At 40.9% G+C, this 27,655-nt stretch overlaps 1 protein-coding gene across 1 annotated transcript in view; it reads left to right on the plus strand.

The window, feature by feature from the left end:
- The window catches only part of LOC136851294 (endoplasmic reticulum lectin 1-like), an 89,238-nt gene extending 62,514 nt beyond the window's left edge, over positions 1-26,724 (plus strand). Inside the window, exons 10-11 of the mRNA XM_067125289.1 lie at positions 20,698-20,842; positions 22,382-26,724. Of these exons, the coding sequence (XP_066981390.1) occupies positions 20,698-20,842; positions 22,382-22,531 (295 nt within the window). The 3' untranslated portion in view covers positions 22,532-26,724. The remainder of the gene's footprint in view (positions 1-20,697; positions 20,843-22,381) is intronic.
- Positions 26,725-27,655: the final 931 nt, after the last annotated feature.

A 27,655-nucleotide genomic window follows, 5' to 3' on the forward strand; every position in this document is an offset into this window, starting at 1 on the left:
TATATATATATATTTATATATATATATATATATATATATATATATATATATATATATATATATATATATATATATATATATATATATATATATATATATATATATATATATACATATACAGTATAATAATGTGTACAGTATATATATGGTATATATATTATATATATATATATATATATATATATATATATATATATATATATATATATATATATATATATATATATATACTGTATATATAATCTATCTATGTATCTATCTATCAGAAAGGCATATTCTGGTGTAACTGATGACGGGTATCCTGGATCAGCTGTTGTTTTATCTCTCCTTTCCCTCCACCTGTGTTAAGTTTGGTGGACGGAACCACTCGAACATTAGTTTGAGAATGGTGCCTCGGATTATCTCCAGTCCTTTTGACAGATTCCAATTCCTTGTTTAATGGGCAAGGGCATGTTTAGTAATCTCCCTTTTGTACAGGCAGCTGAAACGACTTCCAATTTCCTCCTGACTTTTGACCGTCGACAAGGGAATTCCAAACTGGCCATCTAAGAAACAACGAACTGGAATCTTTCAAAAGGACTCAGTATAATTCCAGGCCCTAATGTCAAGCCCACCAAATTCACCGCAGGTGGGAGGTAACTAGAGTTGTAAACTGTGACCGATAATTTCAATCAAAGGATACCAACATCTAAAATACCACCTACGTCACCACCGTACAAATTTCCATATTCGCCAGTTATCAATATTTTAAAAATGTCCAATATCTACCTCAGACTCACAGATGAAAGTAAATGATACAATGCAATAAAAAAAAAAATATGGTTATTTACTCCTCAAGTCATGACAGTTTGTAAATTACCTTGGCCTTGTCCCGGAATGGTATTTCTTGTGGACAGCCCGTTTTTAGGACCAGATTAACCCTAAAATTGAGGAATGCAGATTAACTTTAGTCAGATAATAAGTCAGGGAGACGTTTGGCAACGTAGCTAATGACAGCCATGTTGCATGTACAGTACAGTGTTTTTATGTGCACTGTAAATATATACATAAATACACATGCATATATATATAATGTGTGTGTGTGTATGTTGTGTATGTATGTATGTATGTATGTAAACATCATATTGTCTCCGTTCATTGATCCGTATGCTAACCATACTTATTATAGCGTTGTCAGAATTCTCTAATGTTATGAATAATCAATGCTAAAATTTTTGGGTTTGTATTACTGTACATGACTTCCAGTGTTCAAAGGAAGGTAAAGAACAATACAGAGATAACAGTTATCTCTCTCTCTCTCTCTCTCTCTCCCTTTACACGATTAAAGGCATGATTCAACGAAGAAAATAATGATACCAATAAATTTCATAATTTATTTTTGAAAATTTTCTTGTATTGATGCAGTGCCACCACCACTGTAGTCAATTACGAAATCTCTGTCCTGGAAATCACCGGCAACCCGTTCACAATCATCATAGACATACCTCACTTTGCTGTCTTGGCCTTGTTGTCTGTCCCTCTGTTTTTGTTTGTAGGTGACAGATTTTCATCGTTGTTGTCGGATGAATTTACACCATTGCCTCTTTTGTAAGAATTTTGTGCATAACTTTCATTTAGATTATTGCACATGTGCATTGTTTCATGTATAAGTTTATTCATTCTGTATCCTACCCTTTGTTCTGACATTCCAGAACTTACTTATAAGTAAATTTAAATAAGTTATTCGATATTATATATATATATATATATATATATATATATATATATATATATATATATATATATATATATATATATATATATATATATATATATATATATATATATAAAGGATTTTGCACTATTTCTGGTAAGGCCCGTATAGTCCATTCAGCACTATTTCTATAAATATACCAGAGAAAGCTAAATAGCATTACTCCCAGAGCGAGCCCACCAGATGGAGTATGAACTACAAAACACGGAACCTATCCTATAGAGATTCCTGAATGTCAAAAGTCCCACCCAGAGAGGTGCCGATACACTACTCATGATGTATACAAGGCAACACTAGTCGCATATGTTAACCCACCTACTATGAAGTTTATCATATGAAAAAATAGCTTTAAGAAACAGATTTTCCTTTGTCAAAAATGAACCCGTGAAATAGTAACAGAGAAATAAACATCATTCTTATGCTATTAAAGACTTAAATAGAAACGCTGAAATAAATTATAACATAAGTATCCTGTTCATGTAATGAAAATAATGTAGGTCAATTTTAGAATAGCACCTGAATAGGCTTGTATTAAGAAAAATACTTCCTGCCTAAAAGACAATTGCCCTCCTCTTTTAAAGGAGAGGACCTGACAAAATTGTTGTTATTCAGAAACAGACCTGAAGGGGAGTACTATGACAGGAGTTCAATTGTAGATAGAAAGTTAGTGAGGGAATTCATGCCTGAAGAGGAAACCAAACTGATTGGTTCCACGAGACAAACTAAACTGATTGGTTCAGACAGGGCAGACAGTAACAATTAGAAGCTCTGATTAAAAGTTTTGGGACTTCCTTTAACAAGGAAAGATATTTGTTATATTACTCAAAGACCAGAAACCGGGAATAAATGTCTTAATACACAGACCTTAGGGGGGATGAAAGTTAAGGGCCTTGAGTCTGGTTTTTCATTTCAGTACGCTAGAAGAGTGCTGCAGAAAGCAGTAAAGGATCCCTTAACTGATTTCAGGAAAACAGTGAAAATGTAAGATTCACAAAGACCACAAAAGCCAGGACATCAGAGTTTGACTGGAGGCTGAGTTTATACCAGACGGACAGCTTGATAGTTTGTGGCTGAATTGCTGCAAACAGACCTCTTCCAGGCCCAGAAAAGGTCACAAGACTTAATGACGCTCCGCCTAAGGACTATTCCGACACTAGGGGGAGGTTCACCGGTGACACGACTTTATCCAGAAATATATATATATATATATATATATATATATATATTATATTATATATATATAATATATATATACATACATATATATATATATATATGTATATATATACATACATAAGTAAAGTAATTTTCATGAAGAAGAATTGAATTGATGAAATAAATTATAATTATTGCCAATTTTAGCAATTTTAGAATAAACAGACAAAACAATTTGCGGTTGTTATTCAGAATGAAGTATATCAGGAGTTCAGTTACATGCCGTGAACATATTGCAGACACTAATAACAATTGTCAAGTGAGTATATTTGTTATATTTCAGTCAGAATAAATGTCAATACATTACACATTTATCGATTAGGCTGGAAAACAGATGATGAAAATGACAGACTGGTAAAATTACATAGGATTAAAATCCACCCCCAAGGGGTCCAAAGTCGAGTAAGAGAAACGAACCAGCCCAGAAGTGATGTTGTTTGGATATGGATTAGGGAACAGAAAATTAGGATAAAAGGATCGAGGAAGGATGTTGTTTGATATGGTCACTTCCTGAGAGAAAGAAAAACATATTTTAGTGGATTAAGTTTGAAAGGAAGGCAGGAAAAAATCGATTGTATATATACGCACTTTGCGCTCGATCAAAACATCTGCTCTCTGTATATATACGTACTAAACGGCTCAGGTAGGTTTGGCCTGCTACATATATATACATATTAAACGGTTAAAGGATTAAGGTAATACAGTACATGTAATCTCTTTGTTTTTAGTACTTGAGTACTTAAATATTGCAACAGGAATTTACATGAAATAAAAATTGCGTTATTTCTAGTTAAATACCTTTGATTGTGCTTATTAGATGAACGAGCCCTGGTTTTAGAGGAATTCATTTATGTTAATACTTTTACTTTGGGTTTTTATTGCAAGATGTATATAATGTACAAGTATTGTAATTGGATCATCACAATTTCTTTGGCTGCTTTTGCACAGTTTCATGAAGAATGTTAAAGAGAAGGAAAATAAACTGATAACTTATTGAAATGAGATGGGTGAATGCATATTTTTAGAGCTGCTAATGTTTTTCATAAGAGGTTGATTGTTTTAGCTTGATGCTATAGAAAATGTTTTATCCTGTAGCTCTTCACTGTGGAAAGTAAGGTAAGTATTTTTGCTTTTCATATAAATAACTTACCAAACAATTACATAGCTATTAGTTTGTACTTTACGCGGCAGCTCAAAGTTTAGAAATCATGGTAGCACTCTTTTGTTTTGGTTGTAGGTAGCTTGACCCACCCACTTTCGGGGAAGAGTAGGTACAACACAGCTAAAGAGCTCAATTCATTTCTGCCGGTCAATGACTAAACATTAGTTGTTGAGCAGTCTTTGGATTCATTTTTCACCGGATGGTTTTGATTTTCTCTTCATTTGGTAAAGTATTCTGTGTTTTTGGTAGTGCACTAATCTTAATTAGCATAGCTAATATTCATGTCTTTTCTGATCGTGACTTTCCCCATTTTGACTTTGTTTTTGACTTATTATGTCAGACTCTAGCTTGTCTAGTGTTAGGTACTGCAGTAAAGGCTGCAAGACCAGACTCATGTCAGCTAAATATGACAGCCACACCATGTGTTGTTCCTGTAGAGAGCAAGTTTGCTCACCAGACCTTAATTGTGATGAATGTAAAGACTGGGATAAAGGGAAGTGGGAGATTTTGGATTCTCATTTGGAAAAACCTCACCGTGACAGACTGAGGAAGGCAACCACTAGGGCTGAAGTTAGAGCTTCTGCTATTCAGGATGATAATTTGAAAATAGATGTTGCTGATTTACCTGTCCCTTCAACACCTGTGACTGCCTTTCTCCTATCTCCAGTCCTCTGACTTTTTCAGTTACTCTGATCCCTGGGTCCCATTCTTCCGACTTCAATGCCATTGCCAGCTTAGAAGCACACGTGTGGATCTGAAGTTTGATCTTTTGGTTAATGCCGTTTCCCAGATTGGGAATTTGGTTAGAGTCCTGATGGACAAGTTTAACAGTGTTGGTGTTGGTGCAAGTGCAGTGTTGAGTGCAGTGTTAGTAGAGGGGTTTGCTACTTGTCCCACCGACGCTCCTAGACCAAGGTCCCTGCTAAACTCCCCTTGCCTTGCCCACCTGGGAGGAAGCAAACTGGCAGTCTAAGGGAGGTTGGTGGGGTTTGCCCACGGGTAGTTGCTTCCTCAACCAAGCCTGTTGTCCGTACTTGGTTGTCCGTAAGTCCCAGGACTTGGTGGACTACCACTGGAACGGTATCCGCTTGGATGTGCATACTTTGCCGTCAAGCGACTCGGACTCTAACAGGGCCAAAAAGCACAGTAGGCACTATTCTAGTGTATCGAGGCTGTTGAAAAGGCCTGGCTTCTCGGTGGAAGATGACTCACCCCCTCTCCATAAGCAAGCTATGGAGAGGGCACACAGTCCGTGCTCCCCTTGCAGTTTTTGAGTCTCATAGTCAAGTTCCTCATGTTCCTTAAGTATCCACCGAGCACCAAAAGTCCAAGCACCAAGGTTCTAAGCACCCAGTGTATGACAGTCCTGTGTATGTGCATCCAGTGTCCGAGCACCCAGTGTATGAGCGTTCAGTGTCCGTGGAATGCTTCGCATCTATTAAGTGTCCAGTGTCCGATCATTCAGTGTGTGAGCACCCTGTGTCCAAGTGTCCTGTTTCTGTGAGTGCTTCCATTGAAGCGCGTCCACCTGGCGTCAAGTGTTCGGTACTCCAGGTAGGACAGCCAGTTTCTAGCATGACAGGTGTGATTTCTCCTGTTATTGAGGAACTGTCTTTGGTGCCTATTCAATGTCAGTTAGACAACATTTTGAGCCTCCTCCAGAAACAGCTTCAGTGTCACAGGACCTTCCGGACCCTCGTACGTTTCCTATTTCCTTGGAGGAGGAACCCTTGGATGAGGAACAACTGACAATATATTATTTTGCACTCCTGAGACTCTTTTTAGTATGTTACCCATCTTTCTTCTCTCCAGCGACACCGTCTTCTCAGGGTTCTCCTTTCGTGATGTGTCAACCTGCAGGGATTCCCAGGCTGCCTCAGATGGTGCTTTCCTCTTCCCTCAGGAAAGCTTTGGCCTGCATCAACAGCTGGTTGTTGGAGAAGAGAGATGTGGGCAAAGCAGTGTTTTGTATGCCCCCTTCTCAGTTAATATGACAGAAGTATATGTCCTCCGCCACTGGGGAAGCTCCTTCCTTGGGAGTTTCTGCCTCCTCTCAAGGGGACTTCTCCAGCCTCGTCCATGTGACACATTGTTCAGCGTTTTCCTCAGCTAGGATTTTGTTCACTGCTTTGGAGTTAGATCACCTCATCAAGGATGTATTCAAGGTTTTCAAGGTCCCACGTTTCCTCGATTGGACTGTAGGGGCTTTGGCCAAAAAGATAGAAGATTGTGCCATTCTGCAGGAGAACTTCTCTGTGGATTGGTTAGGGGTGCTTTCATGCGCCAACAGAGCAGTGGGAGACGGCGCCCATAAGTTGGTAACCATTTTTACAACAGGGGTTCCGAAGAAGCAGGACTTAAGGTGCTCAGTCATCACTAAAGGGGTCACTCCCTCTCAGGGATCACCCCTCCTGTGAGAAACCTCCCTTAGCAACCTCACCCATCAACTTGGCGGCCTACTCGATAGGCTTGGAGAGGTTTTTGGCCCTGTCTTGAGAAGTATCAGCCCAACTCGAGAAGCAAGCTGTGGAGGTGGTCGAAGATCTAAGCACAGAAGGGTTCTACAACCACCTTTCCGTCGTTCCCAAGTCATCGGGAGGATGGAGACCTGTCCTGGACATCAGTGCTCTGAACTTCTTCATTCAAACAATAAAGTTCAGAATGGAAACGAACCAGTCAGTCCTGTCAGCCATCCATTAGGGAGACTGGATCATGACGATTGATATGCAGGACGCGTACTTGCTTGTTCCAGTACACCCAGACTCCAGGAAGTATCAGAGGTTCATATTCCAGGGCAGGGTCTTTCAGTTTCAGGCACTGTGCTTCAGCCTCTCCACAGCCCCTCAAGTTTTTACCCATGTTCTCACCCCCTCTAGCAAAGTGGCTCTATCTAATGGGAATAAATGTACAGTATGTCTATGTTGAGACGACTGGCTCCTACGCTCCCCCTCAAGATCCCAGTGCACGGAGGACCTTCAGAAGTCACTCCAACTTGCCCAGGATTTGGAGCTTTTAATCAATTTCAAGAAATCCCAACTAGTTCCCACTCAATTGATTCTTTATTTGGGGATGAAGATCGATTCTCTGAATTTTTGGGGTTTTCCATCCCAGCAAAGAATCCAGAACTGCCTCAGGAAAGTCCGAGACTTAACTCTCAGCCAGTCCAACGGTAGCGACGAGCCTCCGGGGAATAATACTGTACTGTTTTTCATCGAGAAGTTTGTACTGTTGGGGAGATTACACACCAGAGTGTTGCTGTTTTTCCTCAGGGCCAGCTGGCACAGGAAGAACTTCCTAGACTTGTTTGTCTTCCCCATCACTCCCAAAATCAAGGAGGACCTTCGGTGGTGGCTGGTAGAGGACAGATTCTCAACAGGAAAGTCTGTTTCCACTGAGCCCCAACCTAACTCTGTATTCAGATGTGTCAGATCTGGGTTGGGAGCTCTACTCAATGACATGGAAGTTTCCAGGACATGGTCCCCAGCCGAAAGGAACCTTCACATAAACGTGGAGGAGCTGAAGGCGATACATCTAGCACTTCAGTTGTTCGCAGCAGAAGCCTTCAACAGGACAGTCATGGTCCATTCAGACAGCATGACCGCACTTGCCTACATCAGGAACCAAGGGGGAACACATTCCTTTTTGCTCTACGAAACAGCCAAGGACTTCCTCTTAGGGGCACAAGACAACAGTACCAGCGTTGTGACCCTTCTTCATTCAGGGCAAACTGAACGTAATTGTGGATGAATTAAGTTGCGGCAAACAGGTTTTACTGACAGAGTGGACACTGAATCCACAGGTGTGCAGCAACCTGTGGAAACGGTGGGGAAAGCCGTTGATAGACCTGTTTGCAATGTCAAGAAACCATCGTCTCCCTCTGTTTGTTCCCCAGCTCCGGATCCTTAGGCATGGGCAATGGATGCCATGCTGCACGATTGGTCAGATCTAGACTTTATGTCATTTCTCCGTTCAGCATGGTGAGGGAAGTGCCGAAGAAGTTCATCACCCACAACAATACTTCAGTGACCCTGGTAGCTCCCGTATGGCCACAGAATGGTTCCCAGATCTTCTCAGCCTTTAAGTAGATTTCCCAAGACTGTTACCTCAGAGGGGGAATCTTCTCAAATGCCATCATTTTCACCATTTTCATCAAGGCTTATCCACTTTCGCTCTGACAGGCTCCAGACTGTCAGGGAGCTTGTCAGAGCGAAAGGTTTTTCAAGAAAGGTTGCAGAAGCAATTGCGAAATGTAGGCGCCGATCTTCTGCTGCAGTCTACCAGGCTAAGTGGGCAATCTTTTGAGGTTTGTGCCACGATCATAATATCTCCTCTTCTCAAATGTCTTCAGCCCAAATTGGAGACTTTTTACTCTTCCTGAGGTCTTCAAAAGGATTGGCGACATATACCGTCAAAGGATACAGGGCAATGTTAAATTCTGTTTTTATACATAGGGGAGCAGACCTGTCTTCAAATCCAGATATTGATGATTTGATTAAATTGTTGAATACGTCTAAGCAAGAGAAATCTACTACAGTCGCATGGAGCTTGGATGTATTCTTAAATGGCTTTGGGCCCTCCATTTGAACCCTTGGACTCCTCCTCGCTAAGGGATTTGACGAGGAAAACCTTATTTTAAATTACCATAGCTACAGCCAAAAGAGTCGGCGAATTACATGCCCTTGATAAAAAGGTAGGTTTTTCTTCAGGGAATGCAGTATACTCTCTGACCTTGGGATTCTTGGCAAAGAATGAAGACCCTTCTAACCCCTAGCCACGTTTATTTATGGTCAAGAGCTTGGCTGGTATCCTGGGCCCAGCAGATCAGGAGAGAGTGCTCTGCCCAGTAAGAGCACGGCAGGTATGCTTGGAGAGAACTAAAAGAATTAGAGGTTCCTCACAGAATCTCTGGTGTTCGGTTAAGGATCCCGGACGTCTGTTATCCAAAAATGCCTTAACCTTCTTTTTAAGGACATCACGCTCGAGAGTTCAGGAAGATATCCTGCCTTGGTGTAAAGCTAAGGCCCTTGAAATAAGGGCAGTTGCCAACTTGCTGGCCTTCAAATGCAATCTCTCTCTCTCTCTCTCTCTCTCCATGATCTTGTAATCCATGTATTGGAGATGCAAGTCAGTTCTCGCTATGTTTTACCTTCATGATATTGAAACAGTGTATGAAAAATGCAGTACATTAGGCCCATTCTTCGCAGCTGGCATAGTATTGGGGAATGAAGAATAGGAATGCCTTCGATTTCCTCTATCCACTCTCCTTGAGTAAGCATTGTCATGTTTTCTTGTGAAGTCTGGGGGCACTGTGTTGTGAGTGCCCACCAGTCATTGGTTTTATGGTTTAGTTGGATTAATTTTTATTGTGGTGTAGGTCAAAATTTATCTGGTCATATTTTGTTGTACTGTGCCCAGGGCAAGGGCACACACATATACAGGATATGTATATATATGTTTTATTGGATTGTAAGCTTTGGCAACCTGCGATGTACTCCTATGTTGCAAAGCCCCCCACTAGAGTAGAGGCAACTCTTGGCTCTACTGCAACGCCACTACAGGTTGAGAGGAGCTCGGACCAGAGTTAGTATCTACTTGCTGTGGCTCCCTCACCAGGTAAGGTTACAAGAAACATTTCATGATGCTAGCTAGTTTTCTATTTTTGAGTAGTACAGTATGTGTCCATGTACCCCACCTCCTTTCATTGTGGGATTCAGCTATGTAATTATTTGGTAAGTTACTTATATAAAAATGAAATTTTTATAATAAAATGAAGTTTTATATATATATCAAATAATTACATGATCGGAGCCCTCCCTCCTTCCCTCTCATGGATGTAGGGCATAAACGAATTGAGCTCTTTAGCTGTGTTTTACCTATTCTTCCCAAAAGTTGGCGGGGCAAGCTGCCTACACCCAAAACAAAAGAGTACTACTGCTATTTTTACATTTTGAACTACTGCATAAAGTAGAAACTAATAGCTATGTAATTATTTGGTAAGTATATATGAAACTTTATTTTATTATAAAAATGTCATTTTTTATCTAGAATAGTCATTGCAGTTACTATTTTCATTGTGGAAGTACTGCTTACTATATATAATACCAATTCAAGTATTTAGTGTGAGCTTTTTTTTTTTATATTGATAAGTGTCATCTAAGTCGTCTTCTGTGTTTTTCTGTGATTGCCACTGGTCACTTTCCTCAACTATGGTACAGTCTTCTTTGGTACATTCCAGCCATAAAACTTGGCACTGGAAAGCTACTACTTAAAGATGGACAGGCCTTACTCAAACATTGTAAGCGTGTGCCAGTATTAGTAAATTATCACAGTAAATGCAAAAGGTGAAGAAATATCACGCCTGTGAGTGTTTTATTTGACGTAAAGTCTTTTCCTGCAATTGCAACTCCTTCAAGGATGATGTTGCACATAGTTTCCAGATCCACTTCAATAAATACTAAATTTCTTCCACTGTTGAGGAGGTCATAGGGAGTCTGTTGCTTCCCAAGTGCACGAACAATGACTTTTGTGTTTGCACGACAGCAGTGTCCTCCCACAGGTACCTCTTCAGTCCTCCTCCAAGATCTTTTCACCTATGCTTTTTTGATAAAAAAAAAGTTAAGTATACCTTAGTTTAACCAGACCACTAAGCTGATTAACAGCTCTCCTAGGGCTGGCCTGAAGGATTAGATTTATTTTACGTGGCTAAGAACCCATTGGTTACCAAGCAACACCAAGGTACATAATTCTTCTACTGGACAGCAAATACAACCTGTACAGGAAATTCATAGATGTTCCCTTCAGTCTGACAGTCTTTTGGGATCAGAAAAGTGTATGCATAGTTGCCATCCAGTTTAACAGTGGGTATCTGTTGCTTACGTATAGAATCTAGTGGGAACTGACCCCCCCCTTTTTTTTTGCAGTCAAGCTCTTTAGATCACCTTTGGATAGAAGCCAGGGGCATTTTGCTTATTCTCCATTTATTTTAAGAATTCAGAAAGTCTTGATTAAATTTTCACTAAATTGCAATCAGGATTCCATCTTGCACAACACCATTTAGTTCACAGTTCATTTGAACATTGCATCCCCAGTCAGATCTTATGTACTACCAGCACTGGTGAGTACCTTTGCTCCATCGAAGTTCTTAGTAAATGATTTAATGGTTCCATCAAAAGCAGTAATGCTTGTGGTGTGCATGAAAGTTAATCCATCTCACAAACTTTTCCTCCTCTACCTCCTCCATCTCTCTTCACCAACACCACAGCCTCTCTGATCTTTTACTTACAGAGATTACCCTCTGGAGCACATGGTGATTTTAATGGAATGATTAATTATAAGACTTTTATAGTTTTAAGGCCTTATTTTTGTGGGTTAGTGCATAAGAGACTCTAATGATTAAGAACCACTCCAGTAGTGCATTACTTGTGAAATAGGCCATGAAGAATTGAGTTTTTCTGAGCTCGTCCCTGTGTCAGCCGGTGAAATTCCTATTATGCACGAATTTCTAGGTATAGATATTGCTAAATATACCAGAGAAAAAGCTATCAGGAATGCTACTACCCCCAGATCAACATCTGAAGCCAGACGCGTTATAGATAAGGGTGAGTGATTGTTGTCACTGCCACAGGACTGCACTCTGTAGACATCCCAATGACAAAACCCAGAACGTGAGTGAGCCGATCTAATGCCCGCACTCACCTGCCCGCCAACCGACGACCCCAGCGCCATCTGTACTCATTCCATACTAGCACGTTTTTCCTTTGAGAAGGCCTTTTTTTTGTGCTGATTTTTTGTCCAATTTTCCATGAGTTGACCATGTCTTCAAGCAATTTCACCGTTATGAAGTTAAGTACCATCTTCTTGTGGGGTTTTATTATTAGTGAGGCTCTTATTGGCCCGTAAGTTAACATTTACAGGGTCATATATCGGACGCTCCCGGCGTTAGCGCCTGATGAGATCTTGAGGTACACCCTTACAGCTTGTTTCTGCAGGGGTTTCTCTCAGTCGCTTAATTTTATCTCATGTTTCATAATTCCCCTTCAAGAAGTTCCTTTTGGAGGCGTTTATCTATGTCGGGCGGTTCCTGGTACCTTTGATTAGCGCATTCCTCACGTGGAGGCTTCCTCCTATCTTGGTTCACTTATAGTTAATTCATAAGCTGATACCAGGCTCCTACGAGTAGATTCCCTCTCCAGGTGGTGCTTTCTTTTGTCAGTTTCTCTGATTTGTAGTGTAATGGATGACATGGATAATTCGGATTTATTGTGGTCCAGGCTCAAGGCCAGAGCAGCCAGTTGGCTGCCTACCTCCTGTTCGCCTGGTCGGTTAGCTATACACTTAGCACAAGTTTTTATTTTTGTATATCGATCTTCATACTTACGTGTACTTATGTTTATTGGTTGACTTTAAGCGGTACTTATCAGAAATTGGGGATCCCTAGCCTCAGCCCTCCGCTCAATCAAGTGGGTTAGGGCTATTCAGGTTAGGCTTTGGCATTGTCTTAGCTCCCATCTCTCCTGACTATGCTGCTTGAGCGGGAGGAGGGGGTAGGCTGTCGAGGGGAGTTCCTGTTTGTTGTTCCATCCGGCTTTATCGGGCTCGTTTTTGGGTTTGCTAGGGGCATCTGAAGCCCCATCCCTTCCTCCTCTAATGAGGGAGAGAAGGAAAAATGAAAAAGGGGATCTTCTTATGCATTGCCCTTCTGCCCTACGGGTCGGTTGTTGGTTGACTGCAGCCACGGAATTTCTCTCCCTTCCACCCTCTTCCTCTCTTCTCTCCCTCCCTTTTACTGTCTGGGCTGCGCGCTTCAGAGGAGGGTGAGAGTTTGGCGTTTGCTTTAGACTAGTGCTGTTGTCCTATCCTCCTCTAGTACTTTTTGGTGAGTGTCATGAGTCTCCCTGCGTGCAGGAAGTCGATACGTCTGTTTCGATGCCCGTGGGAGTTTCAGTCATGTATGGGGTGTCCCGTCCCCTTGAACGCAACTCTCGATTCCACCATTCTAGTACTGCCTCCCTGACTTTTGCCAGTGGTGTGTCATCTCCCAGCGTGTGGGGCGTCGGTCTCTCGATCGTCACCCGAGGGGGACTAGTCCGGTTCCCAGTTGAGAGTCACCCACCCTCCTGGCCTCCGTTCTGGTGTCAACTGCTCGGCTGAGTGTTTCGTTGGTTCTCTCCTCCGGTCGGGCTGAACTTTGATCACCTTCAGGTTCAAACATTCCCTCGCTGGTTCCGCTCCACCGTCCCCGGTCCTCCGTTGCCTTCTTACCTGTTACCACTCCGGTTTTTGGTTTTCAGTAGGCTGGCCTAGTCACACTAGTTCTCTAGCTGTATAACTGGAGATGGCATGATTTACCCCGCCCTCCCGCTGTAACCAAGTGACAGAGCACGGGATCTCGGAGGGTCTGCGCCAGAACACTGTGACCAGCAGTGTACTGCTATCCTATGTTGTTAACCATTTATTACTACCAGACTGCGGCAGTAATTATACTTTTAAAGTTGATTTTACAATAAGAGTTGCATGATCTCTAGGTTAAGGTCCTACTCCGTCGAACTATCTCCGGCGTTCCTAATTTAGTGTGTCATGTTTGCTCTCAATTTTATCGTCCGCGGAATGCTCCGCGGTCTCGGTACAAATTATTACTTGCTGCCGGACTCGCAGTAATTATACTAAGTTGATTATACAATTAAGAGTTGCATGATGCTAGGTTGAGGTCCTGCTCCGTTGAACTGTCTCCGGCGCTCCTAATTTAGTGTGTGTCATGTTTTGCTCTGATTTATCGTCCGCCGGAATGCTCCGGTCGGTCCGTATAAATTAATTAGCATGCTCCATTACCTGCTATAGTTTAAGGCCCTATCTCCGCCCGGTTCTGCTCCAGCCAGCGTTAAATTAGTGTGTTCATATACCTTCCCACTTACAGACAGTACGTTGTGAGGAGCCGGGTGCACTGCTGTGCTGCACCAGCCCTATGGGCACGTTTTCTGCTGTTCTATTCTGGCTGTGTAGTCCGGATGACGACCATCATCGTGGCACCGGATCGGTGTGAGGTTTGCTTCGCTCTTCTGAGCTTGTCAGGATCAGTCGGTAAGCCTATAGTTACTGCCTTTAGTTTACCTGGTTGCCTCACTTGTTTCAAATCGTTATGTTCCTGATATATTGCTTATATATCTCTTCACTGAGCGCTTTCGGTTATTAAGTCCCTGCTCTCTTCAGGCCGACTAAAGCTTCCCGCAGTGGCGCTTTGGTTCCTTCCGAGCCTGGGTGGCTGGTTTTGGTAGAAATGTTCGTCGGGAAGCCATATGTTCTGGATGAGAACATCTGGAACCTGTTTGCCCCGGGCGCCCGGATCTTAGCGGCTGTTCCATCCCAAGTGCGCTCCTCATTGAGCAGATCCGGGTGAAACCCAGCCTCCCAGGACGAACTTGTACGTGGCGGTGTCGGAGGGGAAGTGGCGCCATAAACCTTGACCTGGAGCCAATGAACACGGAACAGGACCAGGAGGTAGGTAGGAGGTGAGGCAGTGGGGCGGGCTCCTTTTGATTCCCCCTTCATCCACCGGCTTCTTCAGGGCTTTCAAAATCTTCTTACTTGGAGGACAGGGGCAATCCGCTGTCCCCAAGTTGAAGAAGTCTTGGAAGCGATATTATAAGTCCAACCTCCCGCCAAAGCAACCCCTTTCCCTCCGGTGAAGCCAATGATACTGGTCCGGTGGCTTCCACAAACAAGGCATTCCCTCTGCAGGAGCGAAGTTCAGGGCAGCTAAAGGCTAGCCCTCCCTCGCCAACCTGCCTTGACCTGGAGGAGTTTGCGGTATGCCTGCAGAAGTTTACCTCGGAGGTGGATGCTAAGCAATGCTTACGGAGAGGTTGCAGAGCCAGGATATACTCTCCCGGGTTCATGTGCTTCGGTGGAGTCGGCGGTACATTACCCCATTCCGATGCCTCCCCTCCCTCAATTTGACAAGGGAAATCCTTGGCGTTTGGCCTTCATGCTCCCGGCATGAAGATACCCTAACGATCGAGGGTCTAGGCATGCACAGGCTTCAGGAGTTGGAATTCTTTCCTCCTGACCTGCTGGCTTCTACCCAGGCTTCATGAGGTTGATGGAGAAGCTTAGAGAACGGATAAGGTCCCGAAGGAGACAGTTATCCTCCCAAGGGACCAGGTGCAGTCTGCACTGCTGCGACATTTAATGAGTGGCAGGCGGAGAACACAAGTTGACCCCTTCAAGGCAACTTCACGATGTTCTCGTTGGGTGATAAAATTCAACCCCTTGCATGACTAAGGTGGCTCTTGCGACGCCCAGGCATGCACGGAAGGTAAGCCGTCACCTCAGCTCCGGGAGACTGATCCCTTCTCTGATCTTCCCTGAGACAACGATTTCTGAAGGATGCCCCGGCCACTTTTACATCGGGTAAGCTGGACCCAGATTGCACATCCACCTTATTCAGTGAGCAGCTTCCCAAACTGCCAGAAGCCCTCCTGAAAGCAGAGTTTGAGGCTAGGTGTCGGCTGAGCCGATCACTGAACTCCCTGTGCCTGGCGGAATCCGTCAGTAATGTACTCGAGGAGCCACTCTTCCAGGTCCTGAGCGAAGTCTCTGTTAGCAGGATTTCAGTCGGACCTGTTTGACTTCATGGTAGCGATGAACTGCCATAAATACATCTTGCTGACGCTACCATAAGACATGAGCTAACAAGCTCATGAAAAGCTCCTTCTGGGGGCTAGTATCTTCCCGAAGGAGAGGTCAGCAATGTCTGGCTGAGGCAACCAGGGCTAATCAAAGTCTGCGCTCCCGCTAGAATCCCTGCTTTCAAAAAAAGGAAAGCCCCGAGTCCATGGACCCCAAACAGGCCAGGTAAAAGATACAGGAGGCACACAGAAGACAGCACCAACAAGCCGTTGTCCAAGCTGTACCTGTCTCGTCAGTTGGCCAGCCTTCTGCCTCGAAGGTCCAGCCTCAACAGTTCGTGCTGGTGCAGCCAGCTCAGCACTCCCCCTTACCGCCTACCTTTGTGAAGTCTCCTGTATATAACCCCTCCTATGAGGGCCAGGGTCGTTCCCGAGGCCTTTACAGGCGCAGAGGGAGTAGAGCAAGGGCCTCCTTCAGAGGCAAGGCTGCTTTGTGATCCCTCTCCCGGGGAGGGAGGCCCCGGTAGAGGAGGCAAGCCTTCACCTTCCCAGTGAGACCAATCAGGTGGGCGGCAGACTTCACCTGTTCAGGGACCAGTGGACCTTCAGTCCCGTGGGCCCACAGTATAGTCTCCAAAGGTTTGGGGAGGAGTTGGATCAAGGGCCCTTCCTCTGATCAGATTTCATCAACCGTCTTCCAAAGCTCTGCGGGACTTTGCGCGGAATTACTCAAAAGAGGGCCATAAAGAAAGTGAGACACCTGGAATTTCCAAGGCAGGCTGTTCAGTGTTCCCAGAAAGACTCCAGTCAACCAAGGGTAATCTTGGATCTGTCGCATCTCAATCTTTATATACAATGCGACAAATTTCCTCTGACAGTTACAATCACAAGAGTGCGGACTCTACTTCCTCGGGGCCGTCACCCACCTCTATAGATCTTTCAGACGCATATTATCACGTCCCGATTGAGCGGAACTTCTCCCTTCCTAGGTTTCAGAATGGGGAAACAAGCCTACTCGTTCAGGGTCATGCCATTCGGGCTCAACATAGCACCCAGAATTTTCACAAAGCTGGCGAAACGGTAGTGCAGCAGTTACGGTCCCGAGGATATCGCTGGCCGCATACCTGGGCGATTGGATAATTTGGGCATCAACGCCGGGAGTGCCGAGAGCTACGGCCATGGTGATCGAGTTTCTGGAATCCCTAGGCTTTCAGATAAACAGGGTGAAGTCCGCCTAACTCCGGAGGCTCGATTTCAGTGGCTGGGTATCCAGTGGGATCTGGTCTCGCACAAGCTGTCTATTCAGCCAGCCAAACGGAGAGATAGCCAAAGCCACCAAGCAATTCCTCAAAGGCAGGAAAGCCTCTACTTGCAGAACGCGCAGAAAAGAATCCTGGGTTCTCTTCAGTTAGCATCTGTAAAAAGATCTGCTCCTGAAAGCAAAACTGAAAGACATAAACAGAGTATGGCGGATAATGGCCAATGTCAAGCTCAGGGACAAGGTGTCGTGCTCCTCTGGTGCTGAGGAAAAGACTCGGCCGTGGTCCACAGTCAAGGGTCTTTGAAGTCAGTTCCCCTTCAATTCCTCCCAGCTCTAATAATCCACAGAGGTAACCCGTTAAGCGGCTGGGGAGGGTACTCACCAAAGAAAAGGTACAGGGTACATGGTCTACACCGTTCCGTCAGTTCCACATAAACATTTTGGAGGCGATGGCAGTGTTTCTAACTCTGAAAAACTTTTGCCCCACCAACCAGATTCATATCAGGCTGGTGCTGGACAGCGCAGTAGTGGTACATTGCATAAACAGAGGGGGTTCCAAATCCGGCCGGATAAACCAAGTGATGATAGCCATTTTCTCCCTGGCGGAGAAGCGGTTGGCACCTGTCAGCTACCCATCTAGCAGGAGTCCAGAATGTCATGCAGACTCCCTGTCCAGGGCAACTCCGCTGGAGTCAGAATGGTCCTGGACGAGGCTTCTTTCGGATGGATACGCCGTCAGGTTCCGGGCCTTCAGGTGGACTTGTTTGCCACGGAGAGCAATCCTAAACTCCCTTGTTATGTTGTTCCCAACCTGGATCCTCGAGCTCACGCTCGGATGCAATGTCAGTGGACTGGAACAAATGGCAGAAAATCTATCTGTTCCCGCCAATAAACCTGCTGATGAAGGTGTTGCACAAGCTCAGGTCACTCAAAGGTCAAGTGGCCCTGGTAGCTCCCAACTGGCCGAAAAGCAATTGGTTCCCTCTTCTGGAGCTCAAAACGGTGTCATCAAATACCCAAGCCACAGCTGACTCAAATTGTGCAAACACGGACTGTGTCAGCTTCACTCAAGAAATCTGAATGCCCTGGCTTTATGGACTTTATGAAATTCGCGCTCAGAGAGGTGCGGATATTGATCCCACAATACTCTGTTTTCTGGAATCAGATAAAGAGATTCTACCCTCAGACAGTACGATTCAGCAGTTAAAAGTTAGCATCTTTTTTGAAGGAATCTGAAGCTCAAGTCATGACCACCAATTTGGCAATATCATTCTTTAGGTCACTGTTTGAAAAGGTCTGGCTCGGCCACCATTACCACAGCGAAATCAGCTTTGAAAAGGTGTTTTTGCATGGCTTCAAGATTGATTTAACAGATTCATATTTTTCATCCATTCCCAGAGCATGCGCTCGTTTGAGACCAGCGACCCGTCCACATACGGTTTCCTGGTTTCTTAACGATGTTCTAAAATTAGCCGCAGAAACTAATAACGATCAATGTTCTTATTTGAATCTGTTAAGGAAGACATTGTTCCTAATTAGTCTAGCTTCAGGTGCCAGAATATCAGAACTGTCTGCTCTCTCTCTGAGGTGCGAATCATGTGGATTTTCTCTCCGTCAGGAGAAGTTCTGCTTTCCCCAGATCAAAGGTTCTTAGCAAAAATGAAGACCCTCAGGATAGGTGGTCCCCTGGAAGGTTGTTCCTCTTCCACAAGACCTGTCTTGATGCCCAGTTGCTACCTTGAGGGCCTATTTACGGAGAACTTCAGTGTTTGTCTGGTCCTCTTTTTATCAGGGAAAAAGGAGGAACGCTTTCTTTAAAGGCTATCAGACAACAAATTCTATACTTCATTAAGCAAGCTAACCCGTTCAGTCCTAAGGTTCATGATATCGAGCAGTGGCTACCTCCACTAATTATTTTCATAATATGAATTTTGATGAGCTTAAGAAGTATAATGGCTGAAATCTCCATCAGTGTTTAAACACCACTATCTGAAATCACTGGAAGCTCTGAAGTTCCCTGCGGTAGCTGTAGGAGCATTGTCCCTCCACCTTAAATTAACCTTTAATCCCTATCCTTCCCCCATGCCTGCCTCATTTACTTGCCCTGCCATTTTCTCCTGGACCAGACATGCTTCACAGCCTGGCTCTCATATTATGATGTACAATCTTGTGTTAGTTTTAAGTTTTGCGACATGTTATATTTACTGTGATTTAGTTTTTAAGTCTGGGAGGTACCTTTATAAATTTTCTGTCGTTTATTTAGTTTTGGTACCTTCCCACCATAGTATAGTTATTACATTATGTGTACTGTATAGTTGTTTCTCATGTCCTTTACTGTGGTATTAATTGTATCCCTAGTTATAACTCAGTTTATCTGTCTATACCTTTGGTATTTAATCATGTTTTGGGGATAATTAAAACTATTTTCAGTAATAGTGTTTTATACATGTTCACCTAACTGTTCGCTCCTTTTAGACTTTCACCAAAGCTTAGTATGATTCTCTGTCATGATTTCACCCGGCTGACACAGGGACGAGCTCAGAAAAGGGATTTTGACAAAGGAAAATCTATTTCTGAGGGAGGCCTCAGTCTGCCCCGGACCCTCCCAGGATCTAGGTTTCCCCCTCCCGAGTAGGCATACCGAGCTTGTGAGGGGTGCTAGCCTGGAATGAGTACAGATGGCGCTGGGGTCGCCGGTTGGCGGGCAAGTGAGTGCGGGCGTTAGATCGGCTCCTCACATTCCGGGGTTTTGTCATTGGGATGTCTACAGAGTGCAGTCCTGTGGCAGTGACAACAATCACTCACCCTTATCTATACCGACGTCTATTTCATAATAGATGTTCGATCTGGGGGTAGTAACCCCAGCATTCCTGATAGCTTTTTCTCTGGTATATTTAGCAATATCTATACCTAGAAATTCGTGCATAATAGGAATTTCACCGGGTGACACAGGGCCTCCCTCAGAAATAGATTTTTCCTTTGTCAAAATCCCTTATTTGGTCAACCATTAGTTTGACCAGCCAGTTAGTAGTTAAACAAGACCGCAGAGGTATTGTTAGATTCTAATTGTATTGGCCTAAACAAGTTGGCAGCAAGGTGGGAAGACACCAAAGAGAACCAATGAAAAGCAAAAGACAGACATAATGTAACCTGATGCAAAGGGATGCTTTGAAGATACAAAAGTAAAAAAATCATGTTTAGTCTGCCTATCTCTCTCACCACATGGGATTAATTTGATGCTTTAGGGATTCATTCAGATGTCCTTAAAATCACAGGTAGAAACCTTGTACGAATTATTTATGGATATTTTTAATCTTCTAGGTTGACTGGTATTTCCAATATTAATGAGTAATCCTCAAAGAATGGGATGTTGAACAACATAGCTGTAGCTGTGTATGTTTACTTAACTTTAATTAAATATAAACAAAAAAACATTTTATACTTGATTTTATTTTTGATTCCCTAGGCTTAATAAAAAAGTCAGAATTGATGAAGTGACTTTCTTTTAATAGAAAGTGCCTGCATTACACATCATGTACGTGGTTTCTTTAGTTTGGGTATGAAGACAATACCTAATATGCATATTCAGAAAATGGGGGCCATTATTTTATATACTATTTTTGAGTGATATAAAAGAAGCTTTTGTCCTGTTACAAATGTTACCATGTTTTGATCATTTCAGCCCAAGCTCAGTAACCATCTATCTTTTGGAACCTGAAGTTTGTGAATATACTTTAGGTGTTGAGACATCCATTGTTTGCCCACTGCTGCAGCATGCTGATGATTTTGGCCTCTTTACTTTAGCTGAGGAAGCAGATGAATATCCAGTAAGCAATTTTTTTCAAAAGCTATTTAAAGCTCTCTTATTCACATTGTTGTTATACATACATTTACTATGTGTTGTTTCTAAGGTCAGTATCTTCCTCGTCTTCCATATAAAAAGAGTTTTCATTCTTACCTAATGTATCACAAGATTTAGGTATCAGATATTGGCATTTAGTTATTCAAAATAGTTAGAAATAGCTTTACTTGAAAATTTGGATCTAATAGTTAGAAATAGCATTATTTGAAAATATGGATCTAATTCAGCAAAGGTTATGCACTACTAGATTTTTTGTGGAAAATTCCAGTCTAGATGATTCTTGAATGCATAAGTGCAGTTGCATCATTCATATTGTGCACTTGGCCAGCATGCACGACTGTCGTTATGTTGAATAATGACTTCACATAATATTGCCAAATAAACTGAAAAGGTGTCCTTGATAAGAGCATTTCTAAGGGCTACCAACTTTGCTGTTAATACATGTAATTACCCACTCATATTTGGATTTACTATCAGTGGTAATGTATTTTTGCTGGTGGAAGCAGGTAATTTTATAATATTGTATGTACTGTATCAGATTGTTAAAACTTAAAGTAGTTAGAATTTGCATACTTTCAGTGTTATGTAGGAGGTATGGTGTCAACTGGCATTTTAGGAGCCTTAAACATTTTTATAATGAATTGGTGCCATCAAATTTACTTGGTTTTTATTATGTTGTAAAGATTTTAATTTTATTGGTTTTTATTATGGTGTAAAGATTTTAATTTTATTGCCTAATAGACACAATGTGCAATTTGAAAATAGGCAAATCTTCTCAGTTAGTTTAGGAAGTTCACTGAACAAAATACATTGCAAAAATGGCATTTCTTTTTAACCCTGTAAAGGCAAAGTCTAGTCCAAAGACAGCAATGATGATGGAGTTTATGAGCAAGATTTCACAAAACAGAATGTGCTTGTATGAAAAAGAAAAAAGATTATCGGAGTAGTTTAAATGCAGATGTTATTTCAGAAAATGAATATTAATTAATAATAGTAGATGTACAATATCATGACTAATTGTGTAACTCGTTTTCTGACTAGAATGTTTTTCATTTTTATAAATATTAGTTTGGCAAGATGGTGAATGATAAGGTTATAAGGATTGCTGTTGGTCATAGCCACGTTTCAGACTATGTTAAGTGTTGGGTATGTAGGTATTACTCTGTATGTAATTGTTCTTTGCATTCTGTTTGTACCTTTATCTGTTTCACACTGTTCTGCCTGCAGTTCTTTAAGGGATAAACAGAGACTTATATTTGATACAAAGATTGCTTGGTGTTAGACTATGTCATGACTGAACCTGCTCTTTCAAATGTGCCACCTTGCTTATTCCCCACTGGGCAGGTATTGATCTCATTAAGACAGTAAAATGATCTAAATAAGTGCTGGTTACTTTAGTTTGCCCTTCTCAGAAAATCCTTCAGTCTTTCTGAACTGTATAAAATTAGTAATGTTAGTGGCAAGCTGAGTGCAGTAAAAGAAAATAAAGTTTTTTAAATTTCAGGGTATGGCAAATATACAGCAGATTGTTCATGAAGGCACAATAGAAGTGGAAGATGATGATGTAGAAGAGCTTGAAGATATGGATGTTGAAACAAAGAGTAATGAAGATAATCAGGGAGAAATGGAAAATGTAAAGACTGAGCAGCCATGAAATACAATTATAATTAGTGAATGTATAAATATAATTAGCACTCACCATCTTCATAAAACACAATATACAGTACTGTACTGTATTTACTGATTTTTCCATCCTGTAAAGTTGTGTCAAACATAAAATAGCATTGCTCTTCCTACTGTGTTATAGCAAAGGATGATCTACATATTCCAAATATTGGAGCACTATGTAGAAAAAGTGAATTACTGCCAGGTGGATTTAGAAAAGGTATAGTATTAGAATGTGTATTATAGAGATCAGTTTACTAACAATAGTAAGCAAAGCACTTTGAACAGCTCTTTTACCTCTCAAGTTCATCAGACCTTTCCTTCAAAAGGTTTTGAGAGTACCTAGGTGAGAAATCTTCAGTTAAAGAATAATATTAACAGTTGTATTTATTGTACCATTTTTCTTTTTTGTTTAACTTTGTTACACATTTTTTATGCTTCTTCATTTTAATTTCATGCTAATGGCTTTGAATGCTGTTATTGTATTGCTTAGTTGTAAGCTATAGAAGGTTGTTGAAATTGGATTTTGGGAAAACATAAATACCATTGATGCTATCATTTTAGATTGTTTTTATTTCACAGTACATTATAGGTTTTCTGCTTATGAAAAATCACATTTTAGAGCATAATTTTTGTGTAAGAAAAAGCATGGTCTCACAGGTTTTTATGGTGGTAGACACAGTTATGTAGGTATTATCTGTTCCTTTTAAGGAATCCAGTTATGCCAAAGATTCCCGCATGTATATCAGTTTTCTTCAGTTTAGTATCCACTACAACAGGAGTTTACATAATATGATATGGTTCTGAATATCATTTGCCTAATAGGTAAGAGCGTCTCTAGATCAGCATCCCATAGTATGTCAGTAATAGTAATGTCCTGTTTTTTATATCTCTTAGTCATGGCTCTCCTGAGGTGGTTAGAGTGAGCACTACTGTTTGTAATGATAATGCTTGCAAATCTTACACATTTTGCATACAATCTTTGCACTTACAGAGTAATTTCTTTGGCAAGAGGGCAATTATGGTTCTAGTTTTTTGTATAAGAAAGGTTCATGATAGTTTTTTAGTTTTGCTATTGTTTATGAAATATTTTTTTCAATGAAATTGTCTTCTTTTCAGTTTTTCTCATAAATATCATATCCCTTGAGTACTGAGTACTGAAACTTAACCTGATTCAGTTGTTTGGATAAACAACTTGATGATAAAATATACATACAAGAAAAAGACAATCTTATCAAAACTATCTATTCATTATTTATTATAATATTTACAGGTTGTAACTGTTGAACTGAAGCTAAGACTTTAAGAATGTTAAGAGAAGTCTAGGCAGAGTTAAGGCAAAGGGAAATGTAGCAATGAGAAAGAGTAAAATTGGAAAAAAATTCATAGGAAAGCATGAAAAATATAGATAAGTTAGACACACAGCCAACTAGCATCTTCATTACAGGCAATCCCTGGTTAACAGCGGGCTCGGTTAACAGCGATCCGGTTTTATGGCGCTTGTCTAGCGATGAAAATCAGCAATTTTCAGCGCCGAAAATTGCCGATTTCTGCTTACCGGCACTGATACACACCTAACAGAGGTGCCGATAACCAAAAATCCGCGCTTTTCGGCACCGATAACCCCCAAAAAGCGCCGAAATTGCCGATTTTCGGTTAGCGGCGATTTTTGGTTATCATCACACCCTCAGAAACGGAACCCTGCTGATAACCGGGGACTGCCTGTATTACATTTGATAAATCAGGTAGTCCTCCCAAATTGCATACAGTTATCTTTAAATTAATGAAAAACTGAAATTGCAGAGGCTTGAACAGTGAAAGGTTTCAGCGGTAAAAGTAGGTACATGTATATTTTGGTAATACATAGAAATGATAACCCTCATCATTGATGATTTCCAAAATCTTAAAAGTATTATGCACACACTTGGCAGACGTGCCTTCGTTTGGGGATAAGGTTGCTAATTTATGCAGTTATACTCTGCACCCATCTTATTGCAAATACAAAATTGCACTTTGACGGTATGGTTCATTTACTCATCTACCATGTACCATTCTTTTGCTGTACCCCCTTTATCTCCCAGCTGCTTTACTTCCCATACTTTACTCTTTAGCTTCATTGTCTGGTTAAACTTTTTTTTTTTTTTTGCAGCACTCTACGTTTTGTCTTATATTTGGTTTCTCCCTGCCTGGCTGCCAAGCTTCTTGGACTTGCTAAAAGTTTCACTGCCTCCAAGGGAATTACTATTGCTACTGCAAATAAACATGCCTCTTGAGGAAATTATTCTTAATAATTGTCAATCAACAGAATCCAGCTTTGTTAATAATTTATTTCATGTTATAAGAATTCCCTAATTGAGACATGCTGTTACCACCTAGTAATAATAATAAGCAACACCTAACTCTCGGAGGCAGACAAATCCTCAAATGAGTTGATAACACGATAAAATTAGTTACATTACCTTTTTACCTAATGTCATAATGGGAGAGTTTCTCTACTATCAGTTGGGTTTTCTTTGGTCCTTAAGGCAATGGCTTATCTGTTGTAGTTAAAGAAAAATAATTAGGCATTCATTTAGCATTTAGCTTTTTGTAAATTCAAATAATCACTTTACAGTAAGATCCCATCTTACTGGTTGTAAAATCAATTTGAAACAGTTGCATACCAAAGAAGAGGGTGAAAGATGTGAAATCCTACCCCAATTAAAGGCAACTTTCTCACCCTTTCTAACAACAGTTTGTGCTTTGTACTTGGTGTGTTGCAGTCACCCACTGTAAATCAAAGTGTAAAGCTAAACAAGGCTGTGGCTTTAGTTGTGGCTATTGTTATATTTAGTTTGCAATGGGTATGTGTGTGTAGATATATATTTCACAATGGAGACAGTTATCAAATTTACTCATGACAGGGGCAACACTGAAGAGCATTGAGAATAGAAATCTCAGGTATACTAAAGTTTATACTACATTGAGAACAATTTTAGTTTTCAAGTTCTGGATTAAGGAGCTTGTAGTATTTTTAAAATCTTAATATAGCAGAATTTATTTTGGATAGAATTTAGATTAACTGATAAATAATGCATAGTCTAATTAAATGACTCCTTTTCCTGTTTCCTGAAAACCCATTACAACATTTCTGGGATCTCCTTTGTCAAATGTTAGATTTCTAATTTTACAAGACTGTTCAAAGTGCTTAGAATGACTGTGGTAATTTTATTAAAGTTCTTACTTTAGTCAACATCAAAGAGCATGTGTCAGATAAATTTTGGAGGATGAAGTGATAAAATTATTTCTTTTTGGCCAGTTAATGTTTTAGACCTGGTTTATTGATCATTTCTGTTTTTTCTTGTCTCAAGATTAATTTTTTGTTCAAACCACTAGCAGTGTTCCTCATTGACACACTGTGGCAAAGCATGATGAAAATGATTCCAAAAGGATGGTGTAACCCATCTTATCAAGAGGAAGATACATTGTAATATTGTGTGGACACATTTTGTACCCAGGGATGTTCTGTGATCATAGAGTATGATAACTAATTCCTGAAAACAAGAAATAACCAGTACTAGAAGTTTCAAATTGCAACCTTTCTCTTTATTTTGAATGGTTTTATTTATAATATGTGATGTTGTGGTGCTAGATAATCATCAATTCAGTAAAATTGTTAAGAGAAAGATGATGCTGTCTGCCATCATAAAGATTGAGGATCACTGGAACTTGGCTGGAATGAAAAAAAAAATAGAGATATTTTCAGTGTTATAATTAGCCAATTTTACAGTCAGTTGTAAGAATGATTAGCCACGTTTACAGTCATGTAAGGATTAGCTAATATAAAAACACGTGAAGTTTTCCATTAGTTGTCACTATTGTGGTTAATATTGTATTAGTTTGCTAATGTTTGTAACTTTCAGTTAAGTAAAATGATTTAATATGGATTTTGTAATACTTCATGTATAACAAGTTTTGTGAACAGAAAACTATGTAAACACAAAAATGATAGAATATCTAAGTGTGCTACTACTGTGGTGATATTCTTGTGATAGTGGTTTAGGTTTTCCTGGTACTGTATATTAGTGCAGATACAAAGGGATTAAATTTAATTTGTGGAAAAAATAGCTGCTGCTCAGGAGGAAAGTGTTGTGAAATTCTGCACTTAAGTTTACAGTAGTCGTGGCAGTTCGCTCTCTCTCTCTCTCTCTCTCTCTCTCTCTCTCTCTCTCTCTCTCCATCCTTAGTTTACCTCTCTCAACCTTAGTTTAAGCTTATTCTGTTATGGTATTGCTCATATTCTTGGTGTAAGATTTTACTCAGTCTGTAATAAGCAAGCAAAGAAGGGGCCTATTAGGGAAACTCTGGTAAAAATAAAAATTCTATAATCCTTTTCCCAGTGGAAAATGACATGTTACAGGGCATAGATATGTGTATTAATGTTGTTATATACAGTAATGAAAGGCGTTCGTGAACAATCTAGGGGCATATGTATTATTGATTTGCTGCAGATTGCATAGATACTCTTTGATTAAGGGTGATACTTTTGGACAAAGTAAATAATCTTCATTTCACATTATTTATATGCATATTCTGTCTTGCTGCCAGATACTTATTTCCAAGTATATGAACTCATACTTTTGGCTTGGTTCACTAAATGGAGTTCCTAGAATTTTATGCAACAGCATGGCATAGGGTCAGTGAGATTAAGTGAATAGTTGCTTAATAGATTTTAGTTTATCAGCAAAAGTAAACTTATTTTCATGCTCCAGAATAAGTCAACTCAATCTGTACTAAACAAATTTCATTAACATTAACTGGTTCTACTGATGCATATAAATTTTCATAGTACAGCACAAACTGCAATACAAGCTGAAGATAAGCCGAAAGAGAAACCAAGGAATGAAGTTAAGTAGAATTAGTCTACTCATTGAGTCCCCATATTTAGTTGCTGTACAGTATTTACATTATTCAGTGTTCAATTTATATCTGTATATGGGAGATTAGTATATGGCTTGTCATGGTTTAGTTTAACTAATAATAATAATAATTAAAAAAAAACTTCTTTCAGTTTTCTTCTGAAGATGGAAAGAGAAACCCACAAGATTCCTGTGTATAACTTGCTTACTTGTAA

The sequence above is a fragment of the Macrobrachium rosenbergii genome, chromosome 23, assembly GCF_040412425.1.
Source record: "Macrobrachium rosenbergii isolate ZJJX-2024 chromosome 23, ASM4041242v1, whole genome shotgun sequence".
NCBI lineage: Eukaryota > Metazoa > Arthropoda > Malacostraca > Decapoda > Palaemonidae > Macrobrachium > Macrobrachium rosenbergii.